The sequence below is a fragment of the Hemicordylus capensis genome, chromosome 6 (genome assembly GCF_027244095.1).
Source record: "Hemicordylus capensis ecotype Gifberg chromosome 6, rHemCap1.1.pri, whole genome shotgun sequence".
NCBI classification, from domain to species: Eukaryota; Metazoa; Chordata; class Lepidosauria; order Squamata; family Cordylidae; genus Hemicordylus; species Hemicordylus capensis.
In genome coordinates, this window is record NC_069662.1 from 75913375 (window position 1) to 75936902 (window position 23528).

Sequence of the window (23528 nt, forward strand, 5' to 3'; positions counted from 1 at the left end):
CTTTACTCTCACTCAGTGAGGTGTTTTCGTATAGCATACGGATGAGGAAGAGTAATCGTGGGTCTATGGAGGTATTGGCCAATTTGCTCCAGAGTCGAGATCTAGGTATAGAATCAAAAGCAGCTTTGAAATCAATAAATGCCACATATAAGGAGGAGGAATTGTTGATATATTTTTCCGCTAAGTGTCTTAGAACCAGGGTCTGATCCAATGTAGATCGACCAGCTCAAAAGCCAACCTGTTCGTTTCTAAGGAAGTTATCTTTCTCTGCCCAATCAATAAGCTTGTTACAAAGATGTCTAGTATACACTTTGCTAATTATGCTCAGCAAGCTTACTGGGCAAAATTAGATGGATTGGAGTGCTGACCATTCTTATGAATAGGGACAATAACAGCTGTGTTCCATTCTTCTGGTATACAATCTACCCGATCAATATAGGAGAAGAGATTTGCCAAAACTGCGGCCCACCAATCAAGATCTTCTTTTAATAACTCCTCAGGGATCAGGTCCATTCCAGGTGCCTTGCCTGGTTTTAGTTGGGCCACTAAACTAGCAATTTCTTGAGAGGTGACCGGAGGCCTATTGGGAAGCGCATCCAAATGTCATTGTACCCCCTAATACAGTTGGCCAGATATAGAGTCTTAAAGTATGTCACCTAAGTGTCTGCCGAAATACAACTTCCCAACTTAAGGGAGCTCCCTTTGGGACTGGCCGACATGATCCTCCAGAATGTTCTCGAATCTTTCATTCTGGAGGCAGCATACAACCGTTCCCAGGCTTCCTTTGTTGCAGTTCTCTTCCCCACCTTATCAATGTTTTCTACCGCTTCTTCCAATCTAAAATTTCTTGGGCTGTCACCGCATCTGCATTGGCGGTGACAGAGTTTAAATTTTGTAACCAGAACTTTTTGGGCTAGAATACAATCACGATCAAACCAGCTATGGGATTAGCATCCTCTATTGGAGTCCATTTTAGCAGCCTGGGCCAAACAATGCTGAATCTTCTGGACAAGGGTTTGATAGTGGGTAAGGATGCCTGCATTTGGGGGCTCTGCCAAAATAAGTGTATAGAGATAGATGTAAGGAGTCATCTGCTGCCAAAATATCTTTGATTTACTTTTCTATCCGGGGAGACCAATTGGCTCTTATTAACCGGGAACCTTCACAATGGTCAAACTAGGGAACCTCCTTAAGGTGAACTCCTGGTTTCTCTAAGACAGCAGGAGATGGTCACTATCCATTCGTCCCTTGATGCTAAATTGAATCAGAGACTTAAGCACATTTCATGATACAAATACATAGTCCAGAACACTCGCTCTTAGCCCAGACCAGCAGGTAAACTCACCCACTGAATTCTTATCCATCGTTCCATTTAGCCCAAACATATCTAGTACGTTCCTTGTATGAGCCAAATACAGACCCGCTAGGTTGCAAACCTGGTCTTTAGACTGCCGTCTTTGTAATGGCGGTGGGCAATCTTTTTCTGGAGGATGACTTGGGCAAGTTGTATACAAACAAACATCATTTGTCCCCATTCTAGCATTAAAATCACTTCCAGTTATACAATAAAAATTTGGGAATTGCGCCAAGAGGTTATCAATATAATGTTTAAGGACTTCCCAAATCTCCTTAATACTAGCATGCAATTTCTGTGGTGGAATATACACACTTATAACCAGAATATTATATTCTTTCATCTTAATAGCAATAGATTTGGCAAAATGGAGATATGATGCCAATTTATCCATCTCCGCTCGCAATTTGGTGGAGACCCCCTTTGGCTCTACCTTGAGGTGGAACAAAGGAATTCATGTTTGCATGAATTCATCAACTTGGGTGTAAACCCACTGAACAAAAGACTGAAATGACTTGCGTGAAGTGTACATGAAGGGTTTGAATGGGTGAACTTAAAGCTTATCTACCAACCAAGGTTTCTCCAGGTGGAGAGAGATGGTTCTTTTTAATTTTAATGACTTCACTTCTGGTCCTTGCCAAATCATTAGCATGTTGATGGTGGGGTGTGAATGCGTCATGCTTATCTGATTAATGAAGCTACTTCTCTTTTGCAAGAAGGGATTTAACAGTTTCCCTTTTGAAGGTCTCCTTGACCTGGGGTCTACTTCACTAGCTTTCCTTCTTTTTTGAAAGAGTCTTGTTATTCTGACCTTGGGTAGCATTGCCCCATATGTGCTTGTGCTAAGCGACCATATTACATAGTTTGCCAAACATGGGCATGTGCAAAGTTCACAATCCCATGAGCTCAGGTATCCAAGATGGAGGCTGTGAGCCCACAGTTCCAAATCACATAGAGGGGTGCTGACTGCCACCCCAAAATGGGCTGTTCTGGCAACAGTGTTCTTAGAAAATTTAATTCCTAAGTATCTAACCTCCTTATCTCTCCACCTTGCAATGTGGAGAGAGAGCCATACGTTGCCTACCCCAGCTCTAGGGACACCACTGGCCTACTAGCCACAAATGATGGTGGGACTTGGAGCCCCTGATAGAAAAATGTATTAGGCTGCAGTCTTGTGCCTAAATCCTGTTGGATTTATATCTCTCATTGGAACTATGTATGTATGACCATTCACTAGGCTGCATTCGTAATTCTGTTGTGCATCTCTTTACAGATGATAAGCTGAGGCTATTGCTTAGTAGGGATTGGCCACAATGGCTTTTAAACTAGCTCTGTTCTGTGGAAATCATGTTGGCTTTGCTGCATACATCTGCTCAAGTGGTTTGTGGATCAGTCATTTAAATCTCCTGCTGCTAGAGAAATTCTTCTGCTTCCTGAAACAAGTGATGCCTGCTATGCCACTTGGCAAGACTAGACTTTGTAGCTTGTGTGAAAGCTTGTGGGAGAGCATGTGTGAAAATTAAGCAAAACTTCTAAGGAAGTTTTGAATGTTTTGGGTTCTGTTTTTTGTTTTTGCTCTAAATCATGGTTTCTCAAATGAGGTTAGCAGCAGCTTCCATGTGGTCACTGAGCAACCAATTTGCTCCATCTGCTTGTATGAGGTGTGTGTGTTCTGTGGCTGTCATCTGTGTTCTGTGGTTTTTGGCCACATCTAAAGCCCAGTTTGAGAACCACTGTGTTAGATCATTTTGATGGCTAATAATAGTGCAAGTTTGTATTTAGAATTGCAACCAACTTTCAGCTTTGGGACAGAATAGTTAATATTTTAAAATGTACACCAATATGAGAAGACCTTTTGGGTAACTGAAAATGGTTCATAACTCATGTAATAATTCCTAACTTTTGACTGTTGTGACGACTTTGCAACACTCATATTGGCAGTTATTGCTTTATGTTTGAACTGGAGAGCAGTTATCCTAACTTGAGGGACAAGGCATGTTCACATAAGTGCTGAACAAAATTTTCTGCTGTTTTTGTGCTTGTTATAGGACAGTGTAGATCAGACAACACACACTCGGCGGGATCTGGTGGAACCTGGATTCCAAGAACAATCAAGTCGCATCTCATTAAGTCACCAAGGTAAGAAGACAAAAGATGCAGGAGCTGTGTTGATCTTTTAGAAATAAAATATCCAAATATCAACTAAAAGGTTAGAGTAGTAGACAAGCTCTTATGTTCACCAGAACTTTTATTTCAACTGGATCTTAAGTTGTAAGCAGTGGTAAGAAGAGAATAATGTTGCTGAACTTGAAAAAGTCTGTAGTGCAGTTAGTAATAGTCTTTATAAAATGGAGATGTCATGCATACTTAGATCATGTCTGATTAAAAGAAAAAAAAAGACCTCTGGCTGCAGAAGGCATGCTGTGGTGATGGGGAATCTGAAAACAACAAAAGTCAGTAGTTAGAATATGTTTTGAGAGCTAAAGCCATGCTCTTCCCCAACTTGTGGCACACCAAAGCAAATTGGTGTGTAGTAACTCTTTCTGCGATCTGTTTAGAAATTGGTAGTTTGTAATCTGGGGGCCAAATAATTCTCAGTGATCGTTCCCCTATTTTATGTTTGTTGCCAACAAAACCTATACAAATGGAGTTAGGATACAATGCAAACACCTTTACTTGTCTTGAGTATGTAGGCAACTAGTTTGCATACACAGCTATCTACTTTTATATCTACTCAAAGTTACAATTGATTCATCAAATTTACACTTGAGTATTCCAAGGATAGATACACAATATGTATCCCTCCTCTGCTACCTGTGAACTCTAGATTTGTGTCTTCATTTTTTAAATAGCTAAATAGCAAGTGCTTACATATACTTGTATAAGAATGTTGTATCACATGGCATAAAAACATCTCCCAATTTAATGTTTAGTGAGCACTATTTGAACACTGGCCTTTAGATTTCTCATATTTATCATCTTAAAACGTTTCTCCTAACATTTGTACTGCAGCCTCTTCTAATGTTTGCATTGTTGATGGAGTTTTTTAAAAGCTCCTTTTGAGCTTCCCTCAGGATCTTTCTGTATATATGTAACTATTAATGCTGAACAGACAGTGCAATTGGGCCATTTTAAAATTGATTGCACATCTTGGCTTGTGAAGGTCTTACATTGAAATTACAGATGTGGGAAATGCAAACATTGATTCAGGTGTCGCTTGTAGACAATGGCCTAAATGTTTAGACATTTGCCATATGCTACTCTTTGGCCTGACCTGTGCACCAGTTGGAGAAACATCTAGAGGGCCTTGTGGGGGGTGAGAAGGGGTAAGCCCTGATAGAAAATAGATTGCACTGCATCACACTTTTTCACAGTTCCAGACAATAGATCAAGGTTTTTCCTATAGCTCTTACATGTAGTAGTTCCTCGTGCAGCTGACTGCATGAGATGGGAAGGCAAATTCTGCCAGGCAAAACAGTTCTCTTCTCTCCCTACTTCCTTTTTTCTGGTAACTGAGTGCAGTTAGGCAGCCCACCTCACATGTACTGTATAAAGCCCCACTTCAGACATAGTGACACAGAGTGCCTGCCTGGCATAAACCTGCAATTAAAGAGCATGGGCAGGGCATAACCTCACACCCAAATATTGGTTGGCACAGGGAACCAGGAACCCTGCTGTAGCACTACAAGGCACTGTGCTGGCTTCACTGGCACTATTTGAAAGGTCTGTGGGGGAAATCTTATGCAATGCTGTTTTGACTCACGACCAGTGCCAGACCACTGGCTATAATGCTTAATAACTCTGGGTTTAGCATAATGCAACTCATGACTTCAGATCTCTAATATATGTGGTGTTCAGTTGCAAGCCAGTCATTGTTTTGAATCTGGAGCTGAATCATCTCATACTTAAACTTTTGTAGTAAGGTCGTATGCAATTTTTGTAAAGTCTTGCTAGAATATGTTCTGCTCAGCTTACCAGTGCTGAATTAAATGCAGTCAAACACTCTAGTTCTCCTCTGCTCTGACTAAAGGTGTACACTTAGCTTGTGATCCTTGGTATCACAATGATCCAAACTTACTACCTCTTGCTATTGGGAATAAGTACTCACCTCCAGTGTGTAAACAAAACAAACTTCTCATCTTCCTTCTTCAAAGGAGTAAGTAGAGTTCTTCCACTAAGCTCCTCCCTACCTCTGAAACTCACTCACATAGACCTAGTTTATACCAGGCTAGTCTTTGGCCAAACATGAATTAGCCATGTTGTTGTTGTTGTTGTTGCATTTATATCCCGCTCTTCCTCCAAGGAGCCCAGAGTGGTGTACTGCATACTTGAGTTTCTCTTTCACAACAACCCTGTGAAGTAGGTTAGGCTGAGAGAGAAGTGACTGGCCCAGAGTCACCCAGCGAGTTTCATGGCTGAATGGGGATTTGAACTTGGGTTTCCCCGGTTCTAGTCCAGCACTCTAACCACTATACCATGCTGGCTCTCGTATATTCCATAATTTATCACAATTGTTCTGATAGCACAATAAATATAGAGTGAATTTCTGCAGCACACTTGGTGAGAGAAAAGAAAAATGCAACAACAGTTGTGTTTTAGAAATGCAAAAATATTCACACTCACACAGTTAGGAGTTAAAATGGAGTGGAATATCCAGGATTGAGATTAGAAAGGGTGTGATAAATATCCACTCTGTCCAGTCTGAGAGACTTCATCAGTAGTTATGCTGCTGCTGGCACCAGTCAAATTCAAGATACCTCTGTTTCCAATGGTGCCTTCAGCTGCTGGATTAGCAAATTGTCACTGACAGTAGTGGTCTTTCATACTTGAGCCTAGCAGGAGCAATATTTCATTTAAAAGAGGGTGTGTGGAAGAAGAATATCAATATATGAAACTATTTCAGGTAGTGTGCACCCCTTTCTTTGTTAGTCTACCCACACACTCCCAATATTCCCGAGTGTGATAAACATCTTTGGCTATAAGGTAATGCAGGAGCAGAGCTGTGTTGTGTAGATGTTCTAGATCAACAAGGTGTATGCAGCATTTAGTGATGCTGAGGTACCTCCCTTAGAGAAGCAGCTTATGTCACTGACTGCCAAAGGGTAGACATGCAAATTGCGTGTGAATTGTGAGATTGTGACTTGCAATATTTGATGGCTTATTCCGCATTGCTGATCAACAATAAGATCATATATCCTTTATTTCTTGTCTGTCTTGCTAATGAACAGACAAAAGGGGAGACAGTAGTGTGTGATTAAATTAATTTCATTTTGTACACTTGTCTCCTGCTTGGCTATGATTTGTACATAAGGCTCTGCAATGATACTTGCTGAAGGAGGAAAAACACCTCCCCCCCACCCCAAGGTGTTTACCTTGCAGTGTTGCTTTTAAAAGTTAATGAAGCTGTTCTCATGAGCAGCTAAGCCCAGGCTTGGCTGCCCGTGGGAACCACCGGAAGCCACGGGGCTCCTGGCGGCATCTCAGCTGCAAACCCTGCTAAGAAGGCGAGCAGTTAAAGGGAATGAGCACTCCCTTAACCCCATTTACTTGACCATGTGTCAGTGTCGGCTGTTTTCATCCAGTGCTGGAACACTGACAGGTGCCCATCCTTCACTGGGGGGGGATCCCCACAAAGCAACTTGTGTACTCGCACGTTGCATTGTGGGATGTCCAGGGTCTGGGATGACGTGTCCTTATGACCACAGCTCCGCAACTGTCTGAGGCAGCATCGGATTGTCTGGGCATGCAATTTGTGTGCCCAGCAACAACATGAGGATCATCTGCGGGGAAGGCAAGCTTTTGCTCTCTTCCCTCGATCTCTCTCATGCAATCATGAGAAAGGCCTCAAAGTTTTGCTGGAGTGTGTGTCCTGTTCATGTCTGTTTGGATTTTTTTTAAAAATTAATGTTTGCCATTTTTTCCTGCGAACTCTGCTACCTGATCTCCATGCAAAATATGGCCCTTGCTCAGTTGAAGACACTGAGTCTACATTACTATGTAGACCCAGTGTCTTCATCTATTCTCTCTCTCATACTCTCACATCTGTTTTTCCTCCTTTTAAGACAGTGAGACTTGATGAGACTTGATTGTTGACTAAAAGAAGGAAGCTGTGTTGGCTTAGAAAAGAAATTGAGACAACTGCTTATAACATATTGAACATTTTTGTGCAACATGGCCTAGCTGTTGTGCCATAAAACCTCCAATGGACCTGGACAAGAATCCAAGTGATGGTGTGGGAGCAGCAAAGCTTATGAACCATCAGTGACCAGGCTCAACTCAATTTGATCAAAAACAAAATGTACATTGAACCTATACTTATTTATTTAATTAAAAATATTTCTATCCTGCCCCTCTAGTACAATAGTGCTTGGGGTGGCTCACAACAGTAAAAGTAATATAAAATATAAAACACAACATAGAATAAAATCAACTGAAATGAACCCAATTAAAAATAAAAACCCAATAATTAAAAGATTTTAACATCCTCTTTAAGCAGGTGGGTTTTGAGAACTTATTTAAAAACCCTAAGGGAGGGAGCATGGTGAAGTTCTTCTGGGAGGACATTCCATCTTCTGGGAGGACATTCTCTTGTCCCCACCAACTGAAACTCAGTCAGTGATGGGACTGTGAGCAGGGTTTGAGATGATGAGACCTGGACCTCTGCATTAAAATCACTGGGATGGCAAACAACTCCAAATATCAGCCAGAAACAGTGACGAACTTTAAACTAACTCATTGCACATAATAATGTTCTGATTGTAATAGGATATGGATGATTTAACCAATGCAGAACTAAATGCTTAATTAATTGGGGATGCTCTGCAAGAAGTGTTTAGAATTTAAAATGGTTGTTGGGTTTGTTTTGCTTGGTAATCGAAAGAGGGGGTTCTTTTGGTAAAGAATTGGCCAATGCTATTATAGCTAACTCAGGTTAAGCTGTTTAGCTCAGACAGAGCTGGTGTAAAAATATCCTTTTCAACATATTAGCCCAGTTTCCTAGAAGCTTATTTTCTAGGAGACCTTGGAAGTATCAATATAGATGAGTAATGAAACTTGGCTATCAGCAGAATGGAAATAAAGCTTAAACCATTAACCTTAAGTGTGACAGGACACTAACTTCATAGTGGGAGCTTCCTTAGGAAGCTGCTTCAGAAATCCTTTTTAATATTAGCAACCAAGTAACTTTTTAATGTGTTGTAAATTTCTGCACTACTCAGTTCAACTTCAACTAGTTGAACTATGCTACTCATTTCATAACCTAGTGAATAGAAATTAAAAGCATAAATGGAGACTAACTTGTATGAAGAGCCCCACCTGTCTAAGGCTGTAGTTCTGTATATAAACTGGGAGTAAGTCTCGGTAATCCCAATGGGACTTACTTCTGAGTAGACATGCATAAGATTGCACTGTAAGATGTTTTAAACTTAAATTATGAAAGCAGCTGAAAACAGTATGGACCATTCAGTTTCAATGGAGAAAGTAACTTCAACTTACTTTGAATGGGATATCAAACAATAATGAAAGCTGTATCTTTGAAAATTATGTAAACTTAAAAAAAAAAATCATGGTAGGAGGCTCATGCAATTTGACTTTCACAGCTGCAGCCCAAAATGCTGCATTGGCTACCCTTTGTATAGAAATAATTAGGAAATTGACATAAACACAATGCGGATCCCAACTACTCTTCTCAATTAGGAATGTGCATGAACTGGTTCAGTGGTCCTTTTACGGACTGCTGAACCAGTCCAGTGGGCAGATGGTTCGGCGGGGCGTGTGTGTTTACCTTTTAAGGAGCAGGGAAGGTGCTGTTACCCTCCCCCAGTGCTGTGCCCCAGATTACTGTGCAGGGTGGCACCGTACCCCATTGCCGCCCCAGTCAGTGTCACACCAGAAGTGGCCGGTGTGTGTGTACATGGCATGCATGCACACCAGCCACTTTGGGCTGGTGTGCTGGGGTGGCAAGAATGTATGCTGCCGTCCCACGCAGCAATTTTGGGCATAGCACTGGTGGGGGAAATGCTACAAGGCAGAAGAGCACCCTCCCTGCTCCTTAAAGGTAACGCCCCCCGTCGCTGAACCATCTGCTCACTGGACCTTGCACATCCCTATTCTCAATAGGAAGTTCACAGTAGGATGATGGGTAGGAAGTAGGAATTCTTTTGAATTCCACCTTTCACATTTAAAAAAAAAAATCCCACAAGTTATTTATTCGATTTCTATACTGCCCTTCCAAAAATGGCTCAAGGTGGTTTACACAGAAATAACAAATAAATAAATAAGATGGATCCCTGTCCCCAAAGGGCTCACAATCTAAAAAGAAACATAAGACAGACACCAGCAACAGTCATTGGAGGTACTGTGCTGGGGGTGGATAGGGCCAGTTACTCTCCCCCTGCTAAATAGAGAATCATCATGTTAAAAGGTGCCTCTTTGCCAGGTTAGCAGGGTAATGCCTGGTGAACAGCATGTGCATAATGCCTGGTGAAATTTTTAAAAGGCATGGGCTGGTTTAGATGATTCTTAACATCCAGGCATGTGATGAGGAACATTTTGTGTACATCTTCCCTCCCCCACACTTGAAGCTCTGTTCCATTTTGATGTAGTCGCATGGTGGCAGACCAGCTAAATGACCTGTAATTGCACATTTAAATGCTACTTTAAAGTAGCTAAGTGTGCAGTTAGGGGTGTTTGTACATCTTCCCCATAACTATGAGAGGATGAAATGGCATAGTGGATGGAGGAAGAAGAGTGTGAACACTCTTGTCCTCATGTGACTGGTGGCCAGTTGGATTGTATCATTTGAACTAGCCCAAAGAAGTTGCTGAATTCCATTTCTGGGGGTTAAAGTGATGTATACAACGTCTTTACCTTTAGCCAACCTTGGCTAGCAGAAGCTGAATAGATTATGGTATGTAAAATAGTAAGATCTGCAAAATAAAAGTACACACAACAAGGGAAATAATGGAAATTTGCATGTTTAATAGAGGTTGCATAATCCATTCAGTTTTGTACACAATAGCATTTGGGTTACCTTGGTGCAAATTTCTGCCCCCCTCCCCTCAAGTACATCCATATAACCCTAAAAATAAGGATCCACAAGTGCCTGTTCTTGTAAAATGGAGTTACTTCTGCATAACTGCTTATCATGTTTCAGTTCCACTCTGGGTGTTCCAAAATTTCTTGATTCCATATTGGCTACATATGTACAGATTTTGGCATTGACAGGTCTAGTAGCTGTATTATGTTCGAGGAGAAATTTATAGTAAAGTAGGCAGTGAGAACAACAGAAGTAGTCGGGTGGGATAAGGGGCAAGTCATTGGAAACTGCACCAGATAACGATTACATTCTGCAAGATGTAAATGTTAATAAATATGCTAATAGAGAAAAAGTCTCAAGTTAGCAAGATTACCTAGGAGAGCTCTTTTGGTCTTGGACCATAATAAATCTCATCTAATCTTACCTAGGACGGCTATTATTGGGTGAACACCCAGGGAAAAATAGATTTTCTCACCTGGGAAAACAAAAATCCTTCTAAAGTAATCTATTGATGCACACATAGTATTATGGATTATTTTAGTCTTTAGTTACATGAATAAATGCATAAAACACTAGATTCATAATGCTTTAGATCCATATGCTTTAGGATTATGTAAAGTAAAAATCAGATATAGAGCTTTAGACAGTCAGTGGTCTGTACAACTGTGAGGTTGTCTGTATCTCTCTGAAGATGTCAAAAGTATTAAACCAAAATCATTTAACATATACAGTATAAACAATGTTTTTGATAAGCAGTATCTTCAGAGTCTAGTTCTGGTTGGTTTGTCTCTAGTTTGCAAAATCATTTTTCATAGGTCTGTTGTCTCATAAACTTCTTTATGTGTTGTTTCTGCATCCCAGATATCTGTGTATATGTTTGTATTTGGCTGCCAGTATCTGAGTACAAAACATGAGCATCACGTTGAACAAGGGCACATACTTGTATAAATATAATCATTTTTCTCTTTTGAAATTCCGTATAACCTGATCAATTCAAGGTTATGTATTTCAAAGGGCAATGCAGTGATCTATACATATTCCTGCACCCTTTGCATCTGACACAGTAGGGCTTATCCACAGTTGTATGCACATTGAATATAACTTGTGAACAGAATTAATATGTCCACAATACATGTATGTGGTACCTAGGTAAGGAAATTGAGAAGCAGTTGGAATCTTCTCCATTGCCTGTAAGAAATTGATGAAAGTATTTGTGAACTGGGTCAAGCAACCTTCACATTTTGCTATAAATGAAAATATTTGACTGGATTCACTGTACTGCTGAGTACAACTGCTCATGTTGTAATCCAAAAAATAAGGTTTAGCTCAAATTGTTCTTAAAACTGAAAACCAGTATTGTGGTTTTTACACTTTGCTTACTGTATTTGCCAGCTTGCAAAACATTTCAATAAGTATGCAAACTTTAGTTCTTCTCATTTCTGAAAACATTGCATTTATTATGTAAAGCTTCTGTCATCTACTTCTGGAACAGAAGCTTTCTTTTGAGATTATTACTTTTATTGGCCTGTTTAACACACACTTTGATATTTAGTTATTAAGTACTGAATTACAGTACACTTGAAGAATATAGTCTTGGATCTTGAGAATAACATGAATAGTAAATATAACTTTCAAAGCAAGCAGTGCCACCTACTGTTTTTGGTTTATCATGGCATACATTAAATTTAGTTTCTGTGTAGTCATACTGCATTGAAAGGTACTTGAGGTTTCTTGCGTGGGACTGTCTCTGAGGTAACAATTCCATTTAATCTAGCACATAAAAAGCCATTTAACAAGTAATACAGTGCTGTTTCTATATCTTAATTCTACCATTCTAGCAACGCTGTTAAAGGATAAGCAATGTGTTCTGTTCAGTAATGTGTGGCTGCAAGTGATGATCAGACAAATTAGGCTCTTTGTAGCCAGATGTTGCCTTTCTATTTCACATCCACATTAACTGCCCCAAAATAGATGAACTCAAAAATTCAACAAATAAACCTTCAGTAAGCAATGGTAAACCACTCCTGTATTGTACCAAGAAAACTACATGGCTCTGTGGTCGCCAGGAGTCGATACTGAGTCGATGGCACAACCTTTCCTTTAATCTCCTTTATAGACCAAATGATTGCTGCAAAATATGTATACTTATAGGTACACCCATTTTTGGTGCAGTTAATGTGGTTGTGAAAGAGGATAGCCAAGTTGGCTGTACAGAGACTGATTTTTATAGGCAGAATAATGTACAAGAATGTTTGAAGTGTGTTATGAGTGGGAAGTGAAGGTGTTGGTATGAATTCTTATGCTTGGTAGACTATGAGTAAAGGTGGGACTTTACTTGAGTTTTTTCTTAAACCAAAGGGTGGATAAACTTTATTACAGTCTTTGACCAGTACAGAAGCATAAAAAAAGAACACAGTGTCATACCTGTGCAACAATATAGCAACAACATAATTTTATGAATATACAGTGACGTAGTAAATTATTCCATTACATTAGTCATTGGGTGTTGCTGTATATTCATTGTTATGAAACAGAACATAGCCATGTTATAAGTAAGATTGGCTTGATAGTCTGACAGGAGAAATTATATATATATATATATATATATATATATATATATATATATATATATATATATATAAAATTTTCATTCATTCATTCATTCTTTGCCTGGTATATCCTTAATGAAAGGTAAAATTAATGACTCACATGAGTCCCTATTAAAAAAAAATTGGTATAATAAAACATGACCCACATTCAATATGGCCTGTCTTAAACCAAAGGTTTTTAGGGATTTAAATTTTTCTGTTTAAAAAAAAATAAACACATTTGATGGGATTGTCTTCACATAAGTGTTGGAGGTTTTTTGTGTTGCCTACATTTTACAACTCAGGAAACAACAAATCCGTGAAACAGTCTAGAACAGGAATCCCCAAACTGTGGCCCTCCAGATGTTGCTGAACCACAATTTTTTTGTGGCTGGGTATGCTGGAAGTTGTAGTTCAATGTATATGACACAAACATATATGTAAACATACACTTTGTATGAAACTGTATGCCAAACCATTCATAAAACCAGCATTTACAATGATGGCAAAGATGGAACATTTGGCAAATATGAATGTTCAACAGGCATCCTAGGTTATCTTCGCCAGTTTCGAAAACAATCTTCCTCAGAAATGTGTCATATCTTCTATCCGGAACAGCCTTAACAAGTATCTGCACGAGCATGCTTGCTTGACTCTTCCATCTAGGTCCTCTGTTCCCAGCTAGCTGGTTCATTCACCCCTCTTAGTGTTGCTGGTAGCTGCATTGGCGGACATTTGGTTTAATCTCATTATATCACAGCCCTGAGTGAGTCTAAATTTTATTGATGCAGTGATGGAGGAATGGCCTCTTCCCCTTTACTACCTTTTTGATGTTTTTTCCTCTGCATCAGGAATAGCCTGGCATCAGAAGAAGAAGCTTCCTTCTTCCTCCCATCCTGATTGTGGCTGTCTTGCAAACTGGATACAGTCATGTCACATGGCCAGTGTGCCAAGCTGCATCTTGCCCCATGCTTTGCTGATGGGGGACAGGATGTAGGAAAGGGGTGGCATTCTCACCATTGTTGGGTGAGCAGAATTGCAGTTTCTTCTGGTGACAATGTTTTCTGAGATATTGTGGGCACAGTAGTTAAACACTGCCTTTGCTACGTGTACTGTGATCGGTTGGGGTTTGCCTAGACACTGACCCTGAGGAGAGTGAGTCCAAGTAGGTGGGGAGTCTGCCCCAGCCTGAATCCCCACCTCTGATGGCAGTACTCATTCATTCATTCATTTGATTTCTATACCACCCTTCCAAAAATGGCTCGGGGCAGTTTACACAGAGAAATAATAAATAAATAAGATGGATCCCTGTCCCCAAAGGGCTCACAATCTAAAAAGAAACATAAGACAGACACCAGCAATAGTCATTGGCGGTACTGTGCTGGGGGTCGATAGGGCCAGTTAATCTCCCCCTGCTAAATAAAGAGAATCACCACGTTAAAAGGTGCCTCTTTGCCAAGTTAGCAGGGGTAGTCCAGAGACATTGGAATTTGACGAGTCAGATTTGACTGCTCCCTTGGAGAAATCTTGATGCTCTGGGGACCCAGCACCCCTAGTGGGGTTTGGGCCCTTTCCCTTGAGTCTTCTCCATTGTCTTCAAGTCTCCAGGAGCAGAGGCAACAGCAGGCCAGGACCAAGTTCCAGTTCTGCAAAGGGAACATATGCTTGGCTTCTCAGGCTCTCTCGCTAGGAGGATTTACATACAGGGCTTCTATCCCAAATCTCCTTCAGGAGAGAGTGTGTGCGTTCACACACCAGCCAAATTTACCTTGAAGTCCCTTCAAGATCCTTGGACCCACTCCACACACAACTTGGGCTTTGTCTTGCAAATTCTAGCTTATCTCAAGGTATTTCTGCATTTTTAAAATGCTGGTTTTAAGCTACTTTTTCTGAAAATGGGAGAGGCATTGCTGTAGAATCATTAGCATGATAAGAGGGACACTCTCTTTGAAATGCAGATGTAGCTCTTTAGTAATCTCAACCCTCCCCCACATTGGTTAGAAGGAAAACACGGACGCCTGCCATGTGAACCTGTAAAAACAAAACCTGAGAGCAGAGGGGGAGGGGCTGCTTCCCTCAATGCCATGAGTGTGATTCGACGTGGCTTCGCTCAACATTTACCCCGCAGCATGAAGCCATGTGCTAATAACTCCCTGATGAGCCTGCTCGGGAGAAGGGGCAAACCAGCCTATCCATTTCCTTGAGGGGAAGGCTGCCCTTAAAAGTTCAAGAAAGGGCAAGGCCCCTACTAGCTATAAAAAAAAGTCCCCAGTCTGCTTCTTGCTTGTGCAACAGCTCTCCTAAGAGCTTCTGCCTCTAACTACTTGCCTTGCCTGACCTGGGTCTGAACATGATGTGACTGCCCACAATTTAATGAGATGTTTAATGGGGAGTAGTAACTACCAAAATAGTGAAAGAATTGCTTTCAAAAACACAAAAATACCTATTGTATGATGCACATGAATCTTTGAGTACAACCTGGGGGATTAAATGAGGAAGGGATATACTATGTAAAACTGATGCAATTTTAAGTCGCTTAAATAGCAGAAAATTTAATTTGCAATATCGCAACTATTTTTTTGACAACCAAATTAGGGCACATGATAGGGCTTGTTACCTACTGCATCTCTACCAAGGTGCAAGACAATTAGACTGAGAGTGTAGATCTTAGCATTAGAATGTGAAAAGTTCAGCAAAATTAACATAGGAAAGGAGCCCCTTTCTCCCCCTGCACTTTAAGTATAGAGTGGAGCTTGACTAATTCCAGACACTAAAGAGCCATGGCACCTTTAGGCACCTGTGATGCCTAAAGTAGGGTATTCAGAAGCAGAGTTGTTTAATACAATCTATATTTGTCCCACACAGCCTTTTTTCTCTTAAAAGTAGGTTACTTGTAAAGTGGAAGCATATCTGCCCTCCCCCACCCTCTGTCACTAAGTCCAGTTTCAAGAGTCCATTGTTAGGCTCCTAAATCTGGGTCCGATTGCTAGATTCAAATAAAATGTGTCAAGGTCTGGTAGAGAGGAACTTCTATACCTCTATGATACCCTTTCCTTTTTGATATGAAACTTTATAACTGTCAGGGAGAATTCTCTTTTGGGGTAGGGAACAAAATGACTACCCCTGACCATATTGCGGACTCTCGAAATATATATAGTTTTTTAGATAAATTCAAAATGGATATTCAGTCAGATAGTGACCATCTGCCAATGGAGCTTTCAGACCTTTTGATACACTTGTTAACAGAGTCAATAACATACCCTGAGTTAATATCTGAAACTGGCCCCCTATGCCTTAGGTGGTCTAAACTGGATAACTCTGCAATTGTCTTAAAATCTGACAGTTGCCTCCAAATTTGTTCCTTACTTATTTTAAATGATCCAGAGAGTAATATTCTAGAACATTATAGCAACCTTTTTCAGGCCCTCCAACTTGCTTTAATAATATCTTGCTCAAAGAAACCCACCTCTCAAGTATCTGGCTCACAGTACTGGTTTGAGCAGGAATGCCATAATGCGAAACAATCACTTGTTAATGCATATGCTAATTATAGAGAGAACCCCTCGTCAGCCCCCTCTCAGACAGAACCTTTTACATTTAAAAAAGCAATTTCTATACTGCCTTTCATTAAAAACAACCCCAAGGCGATTTACAAAAGTTAAAAACATACAATAAAAATGACAATTAAAATGTTAAGCTAAAAATATAAAACAAATCTAATTTAACAACTATAAAATACAAGCATAAAAACACATAGACACAAGAATAAAAATACATAGAAGCAGCATAGAAACGGTCATGTAAAAGCCTGGGTAAAAAGCCAATAAATTGCTTCTGAAATCCAAAAGGAGCAATGCTCAGAGAGCTGCATGACAGCGACTGATAACTACTACCCAGTCCAAAGATTCTACTCTTTTCTGACACTATGTTGCCCAGAATTCTGTTTGTGGTTCGTCATGACTGGATTGCCTTATTACAGCCACAACATGGGAGAATATACTTCCGTATGCTTTATGCTAAGGAAGAAGACCAAGATTTTGACTTGGAGCTGACTTCTGATTCCCTTCCAGAATGGCTCTGGTAACATATGTTGAGGTTTCTAATTTAGTTATGTCACTGCTGGGAAGGCCCCCAGAAATGTATCTTCCGAACTTATAAAGAACTTCCTCTAATGGTGGGCACCAGTTTTAGCTTTGCTGTTTATACATTTAGATAGGACTGCACGCATACCCAAAGACTGGGGTACAGCTGTCATAATCCCGATCTACAAAAAGGGCAAGAGGGACATACCTGTAAATTACCGCCCTACAAGTCTCCTGAGCATTATAAGTAAGCTTTGTGCAAGACATTTATACAGGAAGCTGTTAGATTGGTTTGACTCTCAAGATATTCTTGCACCAGAGCAGGCAGGTTTTAGAGCTTGCCACTCCTATAGCCCAGGCTTTAATTTTGTAATATTTGGCAGAAAAAAATACACCTCCAGATCTAAGATGGCCCTTTATGCAACGTTCGTTGACTTTAAGTTTGCCTTTGGCCTTCTATTAAGGGAAATGTTATGGTGTAAACTGCAGGCTTCCACAGTTGATCGCCGTTTACTTATTCTATATATAGTCTGTATCAGAATACCTGTTTGAAAGTAAGGTGCTCTGCAGCAGGTCATTTCTTTAAGGCAGGCCTGTTCAACTTAGCCCCCCCCCAGCTGTTTTTGAACTACAGCTCCCATAATCCTGAGCCACACTGGCCAATAGCCAGGTATTATGGGAATTGTAGGCCAACATCTGCAGGAGGGCCGAAGTTGAGCAGCCCTGCTCTAAGGCAATTTTAACATAGAGAGGCGTTAAACAAGGTTGTATTTTAGCAGCACTCTTGTTTAAAGTTTATAGAACCTCTCTTGTTGCCTTTTTAGCTAATTCTGATTTCCACCCTTCAAAAGTGGCCTCCAAACCTGTAGTGATACTCCTTTATGCAGATAATGCCATAATTCTATCCCAAACACTAATTGGCCTGCTGCAACAAGGCTGTTTGAAACCAAAGGCCTGGCTCAACTGCTGTATGGTGCCCAACTTGGTCCATATTTCAATTTCTCAGTATAGCGGTGCAATCTAAATTCTTTAGGAAGCTATTCCAAACAGCTCACAGTGCCCCAGTGCAGCCTGGTCTTCACAGGGTAGAATCCAAGGTTTGGCTTTCTATGTTTAAGTTCTTGCTTAAGTCAAATCTTTATCCCCTGGGGCTGACATCATTGATGCTGGTGGGTGAATTCACTTCTTCTTCTTCTTCTTCTTTTTAAAATATTTTTATTATTTTTCCAACAAGATAACAGAAATAGGAAAGGAACATAGAAAAAGAGGAAAGATAAAAGTAACTTTACAGTTAACATCTCTTGGACATCTCATAATTACATACATTAATCGTGGGTTCAGCAGCCCTCTGTTCTCCACCTTCCAAACACACACACAGACACACACACACACACAACCACCCTTGCCAAGGATTGTAAAAAACCCCAGAGATAACACTTTAATTGGTCATCTATTCTTGAAAGAAAAATCAAATCTTGGATGAGGGTGTTGACCCTGTGCTAAATTGTAAATTATGAACGGTTCCCAAATAGAAATAAATGTTTCATTTGAAGAATTTCATAAGAAAGCAGTAACCTTAGCCATAGAGGCATATTCCCATAGCTTTAATAACCACTCTGCAGTCGGGATTATTTGTTGTCTCCATTTAGCAGCATATAAGATCCTGGCTGAAGTAATCAGATACAAAGACAGCTCTGTATACTTGATAGGAATATAGGATTTAGTCATACTTAACAACAACAACAACAAACCCCTCTGGAGAATAAGGGAAATTTATGTTTAAAATTCCTTGCATCTTACGGTTATCCCTCCTGCCCCCGAATTGTTGCACTTTGCTACATGTCCCCTACATATGATAAAACGTCCCCTCATGGCTCTTATACTTCCAACAATCTCCAGAGTAATTAGTATCCATCTTTGCAATCATCATGGGAGTAATATACCAGCGAAAATACATTTTATACCAATTTTCCCTTAAGGTGCTATTTGTTGTAAATTTAATGTTCATCTTCCATTGATATTCCCATTGAGGAGCCAGTGTGGTATAGTGGTTAGAGTGCTGGACTAGGACCGGGGAGACCCTGTTGGAGATGAACTTCCAGTGCATCGACCTTTTGTACCAATTGTCCTAATGTCCACTAGGGGCATTGGGAGTAGAGACAGTAAGGGTCTCCCTATCTGTCCCTATTCTATGACCCCTGAACTGACTCTGCAGCACTTCCTGTGCTGAATCACAATCCTTCCTTTCTTCCTAGAGAGCAGATGAAAACATCTCTCTCTCTCTCCTTACCTATCCATTATGTAGTCCTTTAGATTAGATATAGGTCTTTCCTATCTAAGTGTATTTAACCAATACATATTTAGTGTGTGTTTGTTTGTTTGTTTATTTAACATATTTTTATATTGCCCAAAACTTATGTCTCTGGGCGGTTTATAACAGATAAAAACAACATTAAAACATGGTTAAAAACAAAACAAGAAATTTAAAACACAACAATTTAAAATTTTTTAGAACAATGCTCTAAAACATTAAAAACAATATCAGTTGAAAGCCTGGGTGAACAGATGTGTCTTTAAAGACTTTTTAAAGGTTAGTTTTTAAAGGTTTAGTTTTTAAAGGTTTTTAGTCATACAAGGATCTCCATGTGTTTTCTCTAAATAGCTGCAATATCCAAACCATCCTCTGCTACCTACTCTGTAACTGGAGTGTGTGCTCATTCCTTAGTGCTCTGCTGTTTTACCTGTTGTGGGTAAAAATCAACAACCTCTAACAGACCGAGTTCAAATCCCCATTCAGCCATGATACTAGCTGGGTGACTCTGGACCAGTCACTTCTCTCTCAGCCTAACCTACTTCACAGGGTTGTTGTGAGGAGAAACTTAAGTATGTAGTACACCACTCTGGGCTCCTTGGAGGAAGAGCAGGATATAAAATGTAAAGAATAATAATAATAATAGCCTATATTCTCCGACGGTATCTATAACAACAGCAACAACATTGACAATAAAATTCAGCCATCCCAGGTCCTTGGGAAGGACTCGATGTCTGGATAAAACAAACCAGTCAATAACACCTGTCTGACTGTGTAAATAAACAAATAAATAATAATAATAAATTGTTGCACATCAGTTGTCCTGTTTAATTTTTGCATCCACTTAATCATATACCTGTTCTGTTTCTGAATCATATTTCAATAGCAACTTTTATATCAATCCCAGTAAATGATCAGTATTTTTAGTAACTAATACTTCAAATTCTTATTATGTAATTCAAATGAATACTATAAAACAAAAACAGGCTTAGGGTGGCAGAAGATTAAATGGATACAACATTCTGCCCAGGCAATTAACGACTGGTGCAATTCAGAATTAGGGATGAGGATACGTGATTTTTTAATGGGACATCTGGTAACTGTGGAATGCTCCCCAGGTAAATCTGCAGGCTATTCACTAGTAAACCATACAGGGATGATTTCTAACTATGAATCTTTAATTTCCCATCTTAAGCCCTTATTGGCGAAACCGAGTATGAGGAGAGCGGACAGTCAGGCTAAAAATGACAAGAAATGGTTTGACCAGGAGTGCATTCTTGCTAAAAGAGCCTTAGTTCAACTTTCAAACTGCCTCAAACAAAATTTTTCACCATACCTAGAGCAAGAAATGGCACAGTGTAAAAGAGAATACAAATCGCTCTTAAGATTTAAACAGGAAGCAGCCATGAAAGAGCGCTGGGCAGCGGTTATAAATGCTGTCAAAAACAATGACTCGATTGGCTTTTGGCGGTTAACCACGCCACATGCTTACCCCTATAGACATATTCCCATTTCGGCTGATCAATGGGAGAACCATTTTGCGGCATTGTATAGTGAACCAATACCTTCCCTGCCATTGGATATCTCATTGACTTCTTTGTCACACTGGCCCTCGGTCACAATTCATGAAGTTAAATGTCTAATTACACAGCTAAAGAGAGGGAAATCACCGGGTAATGATTTCATTTCCCCAGATTTTTTGTTATCTAATATAGATTGGTGGGCCCCAATTTTGGCAGCTTTGTTTACATACATAGACCGTATGGCCCATATTCCTAAAGATTGGGGGCTTGCAGTTGTCGTCCCAATCCACAAAAAAGGAGTATGGGACGACCCTATGAACTATAGACCGATAAGTCTGCTTAGCGTAATTAGTAAACTTTACTCAAAACATCTCTGTGTTAAACTTTGTGAATGGATGGACCAGGAGGGCATTTTAGAACAGGAACAAGCAGGGTTTAGACCAGGTAGGTCAGTGTTGGACCACTGCATTGTGTTGCAGTATTTAATCAAAAAATATGTACATGTAAAGAAAACCCCACTGTATGCTGCTTTCATTGATTTTCAGATGGCATTTGACTCTATTTCAAGAGGCATTCTTTGGGCAAAACTGTTTCAAACATCAATTGATAGGAGGCTATTGTTATTAATCCACAGACTTCATAAAAACTCAACTCTCTGTGTACGCCTTGATTACATGGGTCATCTCTCAAAGAAGATACTCACAAAAAAGGGAGTCAGGCAGGGCTGCATATTAGCCCTCTTTTTATTTAATTTCTATGTGAATGGCTTAATCCAGCGGCTACAAGGTACGGATACACCTGCCCCCAAACTGGCTGATAAGTATCTATCAATTCTTATGTAAGCTGATGATGCGGTGATCCTGTCCCAAACCAGAATAGATTTAAAGAAAGCTCTGGGAGTGCTGGCTGATTACTGTAAAGAAGTGCAGCTAGTAATAAATTACACCAAAACTAAGATTCTCCGTTTTAGTACAAAAAATCGTAGCTTCAACTGGTCAATCGATGGCCGTAGAATAGACCAGGTAAAGCAATTTAAATACCTAGGGGTAGTTTTTCAGTTCAATGGCCATAAAACTGCCCATATGAGATCTGTTGTAGATAAGGCCAAACGCAGTACTACAACTATACTGAGGTTTTTTTGGTCTCAGGGGGGACATTACATTCCAGCTGCCATTAAACTTTACATGGCCAAAGTAGTCCCTCAACTTCTTTATGGGACACAGTTGGGGTCATATTCTAACTTTAACGAACTTGAAAAAATCCAAACGGGTTTTTTGAGAATGCTATTTGGTGTACCTAATTGTGTGCCCAATGTGGCAGTCCGCTGGGAGTCGGGCATACTCAAATTGGAATCCAGGGCATGGCTAATAAGAATATTTTACTGGATTAAACTCCATCTTTACCCGATGGGACTAATTCCTAAATTCTTATCGGTTGAGCCGCAATCATCCTGGAGTAGGAAGATAATAGACAAACTTAGTCAAAGTGGACTATCTCCTGCCCTACTGCTGGAGGCCGGTGAAAACATGGCCCGTAGACTGGTGAGACAGAGATTGATAGACATAGATTTACAAACTGAGAAGACCAGCTTACCGCTTTTCTACAAATCAATCTATGCTAAGGCGGATTTTACTCCGGCAGCATACTTATTTACAATCACCTTAAGTAAATTTAGATGGGCCTTCTCTAGGGCTAGGTTCAACGTTTTCCCATCGGCTTTACTGTATGGGAAATACACAAAATTACCCTATGAAGAAAGGAAATGTCCTTGTGATCAGGCGGTCGAAACTATGGCCCACATTTTATTGAAATGCCCTATATATCAGGACATAAGGCATCAATTAATTGGTCCATTATTAAAAGATCTGAATGGAAAAGGCGATGACCTGGTGGTAACGTACTTATTAGATGACAAGGATATATCAACTTCTGCCGCAGTAGCCAAGTTTTGTTATGTGGCCTCAAGATTACGGCCTTCAAAGGAATAGAGTCTCTAAGGCTTCTGGGAAGCTACAATATGCACATGTACTCCATTTTAAGTGATTAACTGGTTTTTATTTAATGTTTCAAATTTTCTGAAAGTATGTTTTGTTTTCTCTTTTTTGTAAATGTGTTGTATCATTTGGTCAAAGACCGTAAATAAATACTAAACTAAACTTCAAATTCTGTTAAGTCTCTAAGTTTGCCGCCTTGTCTCTGTATTTCTTTCTGTACTATCGTACTAATTTGTAGATATTGAAACCATGAGGGCTTATTGGACCATCCCGAAGCAAGAGTCTGGATGGGTTCATTTATGTTTTTCCTGTAGTTAAACTTTTCAAGTTGTATGCCTTCTCTCTCCAGTGGGCAAAATTTCTAGAATTTTCTTCTCCATGAAAAAAGATGTTTAAGATAGATACCAAAGACGATAGCTCTGGACTTATCCTGTTTTTATATTTGTCCCAAACATGTAATACACTACTTCTAATTGTATGGGATTTTATGTCATGATATTTCCTTTTTATATTAGTCCATAAATACTTATGTAACCCTTCTGGAAGGTCAGACCCTTTCATAGCCATCATCAAACCATATGATTCTCTAATCCAGTCTGAAATCCATGGCAAGCAACTGGCATGATGATATAATTTCAA

The 23528-nt window shown here is 39.9% G+C and overlaps 1 protein-coding gene across 19 annotated transcripts in view; it reads left to right on the top strand.

Moving 5' to 3' along the window:
- GRB10 (growth factor receptor bound protein 10) overlaps window positions 1-23528 on the top strand; it is a 228294-nt gene that overhangs the window by 78054 nt on the left and 126712 nt on the right. For 18 of the 19 annotated variants that reach the window (XM_053260436.1, XM_053260443.1, XM_053260434.1 and 15 more), the window contains one exon: window positions 3403-3493. The exons of the other annotated variant lie outside the window; for it this stretch is intronic. In XM_053260436.1, the coding sequence (XP_053116411.1) occupies window positions 3403-3493 (91 nt within the window). The remainder of the gene's footprint in view (window positions 1-3402; window positions 3494-23528) is intronic. 19 annotated transcript variants of the gene reach the window in all.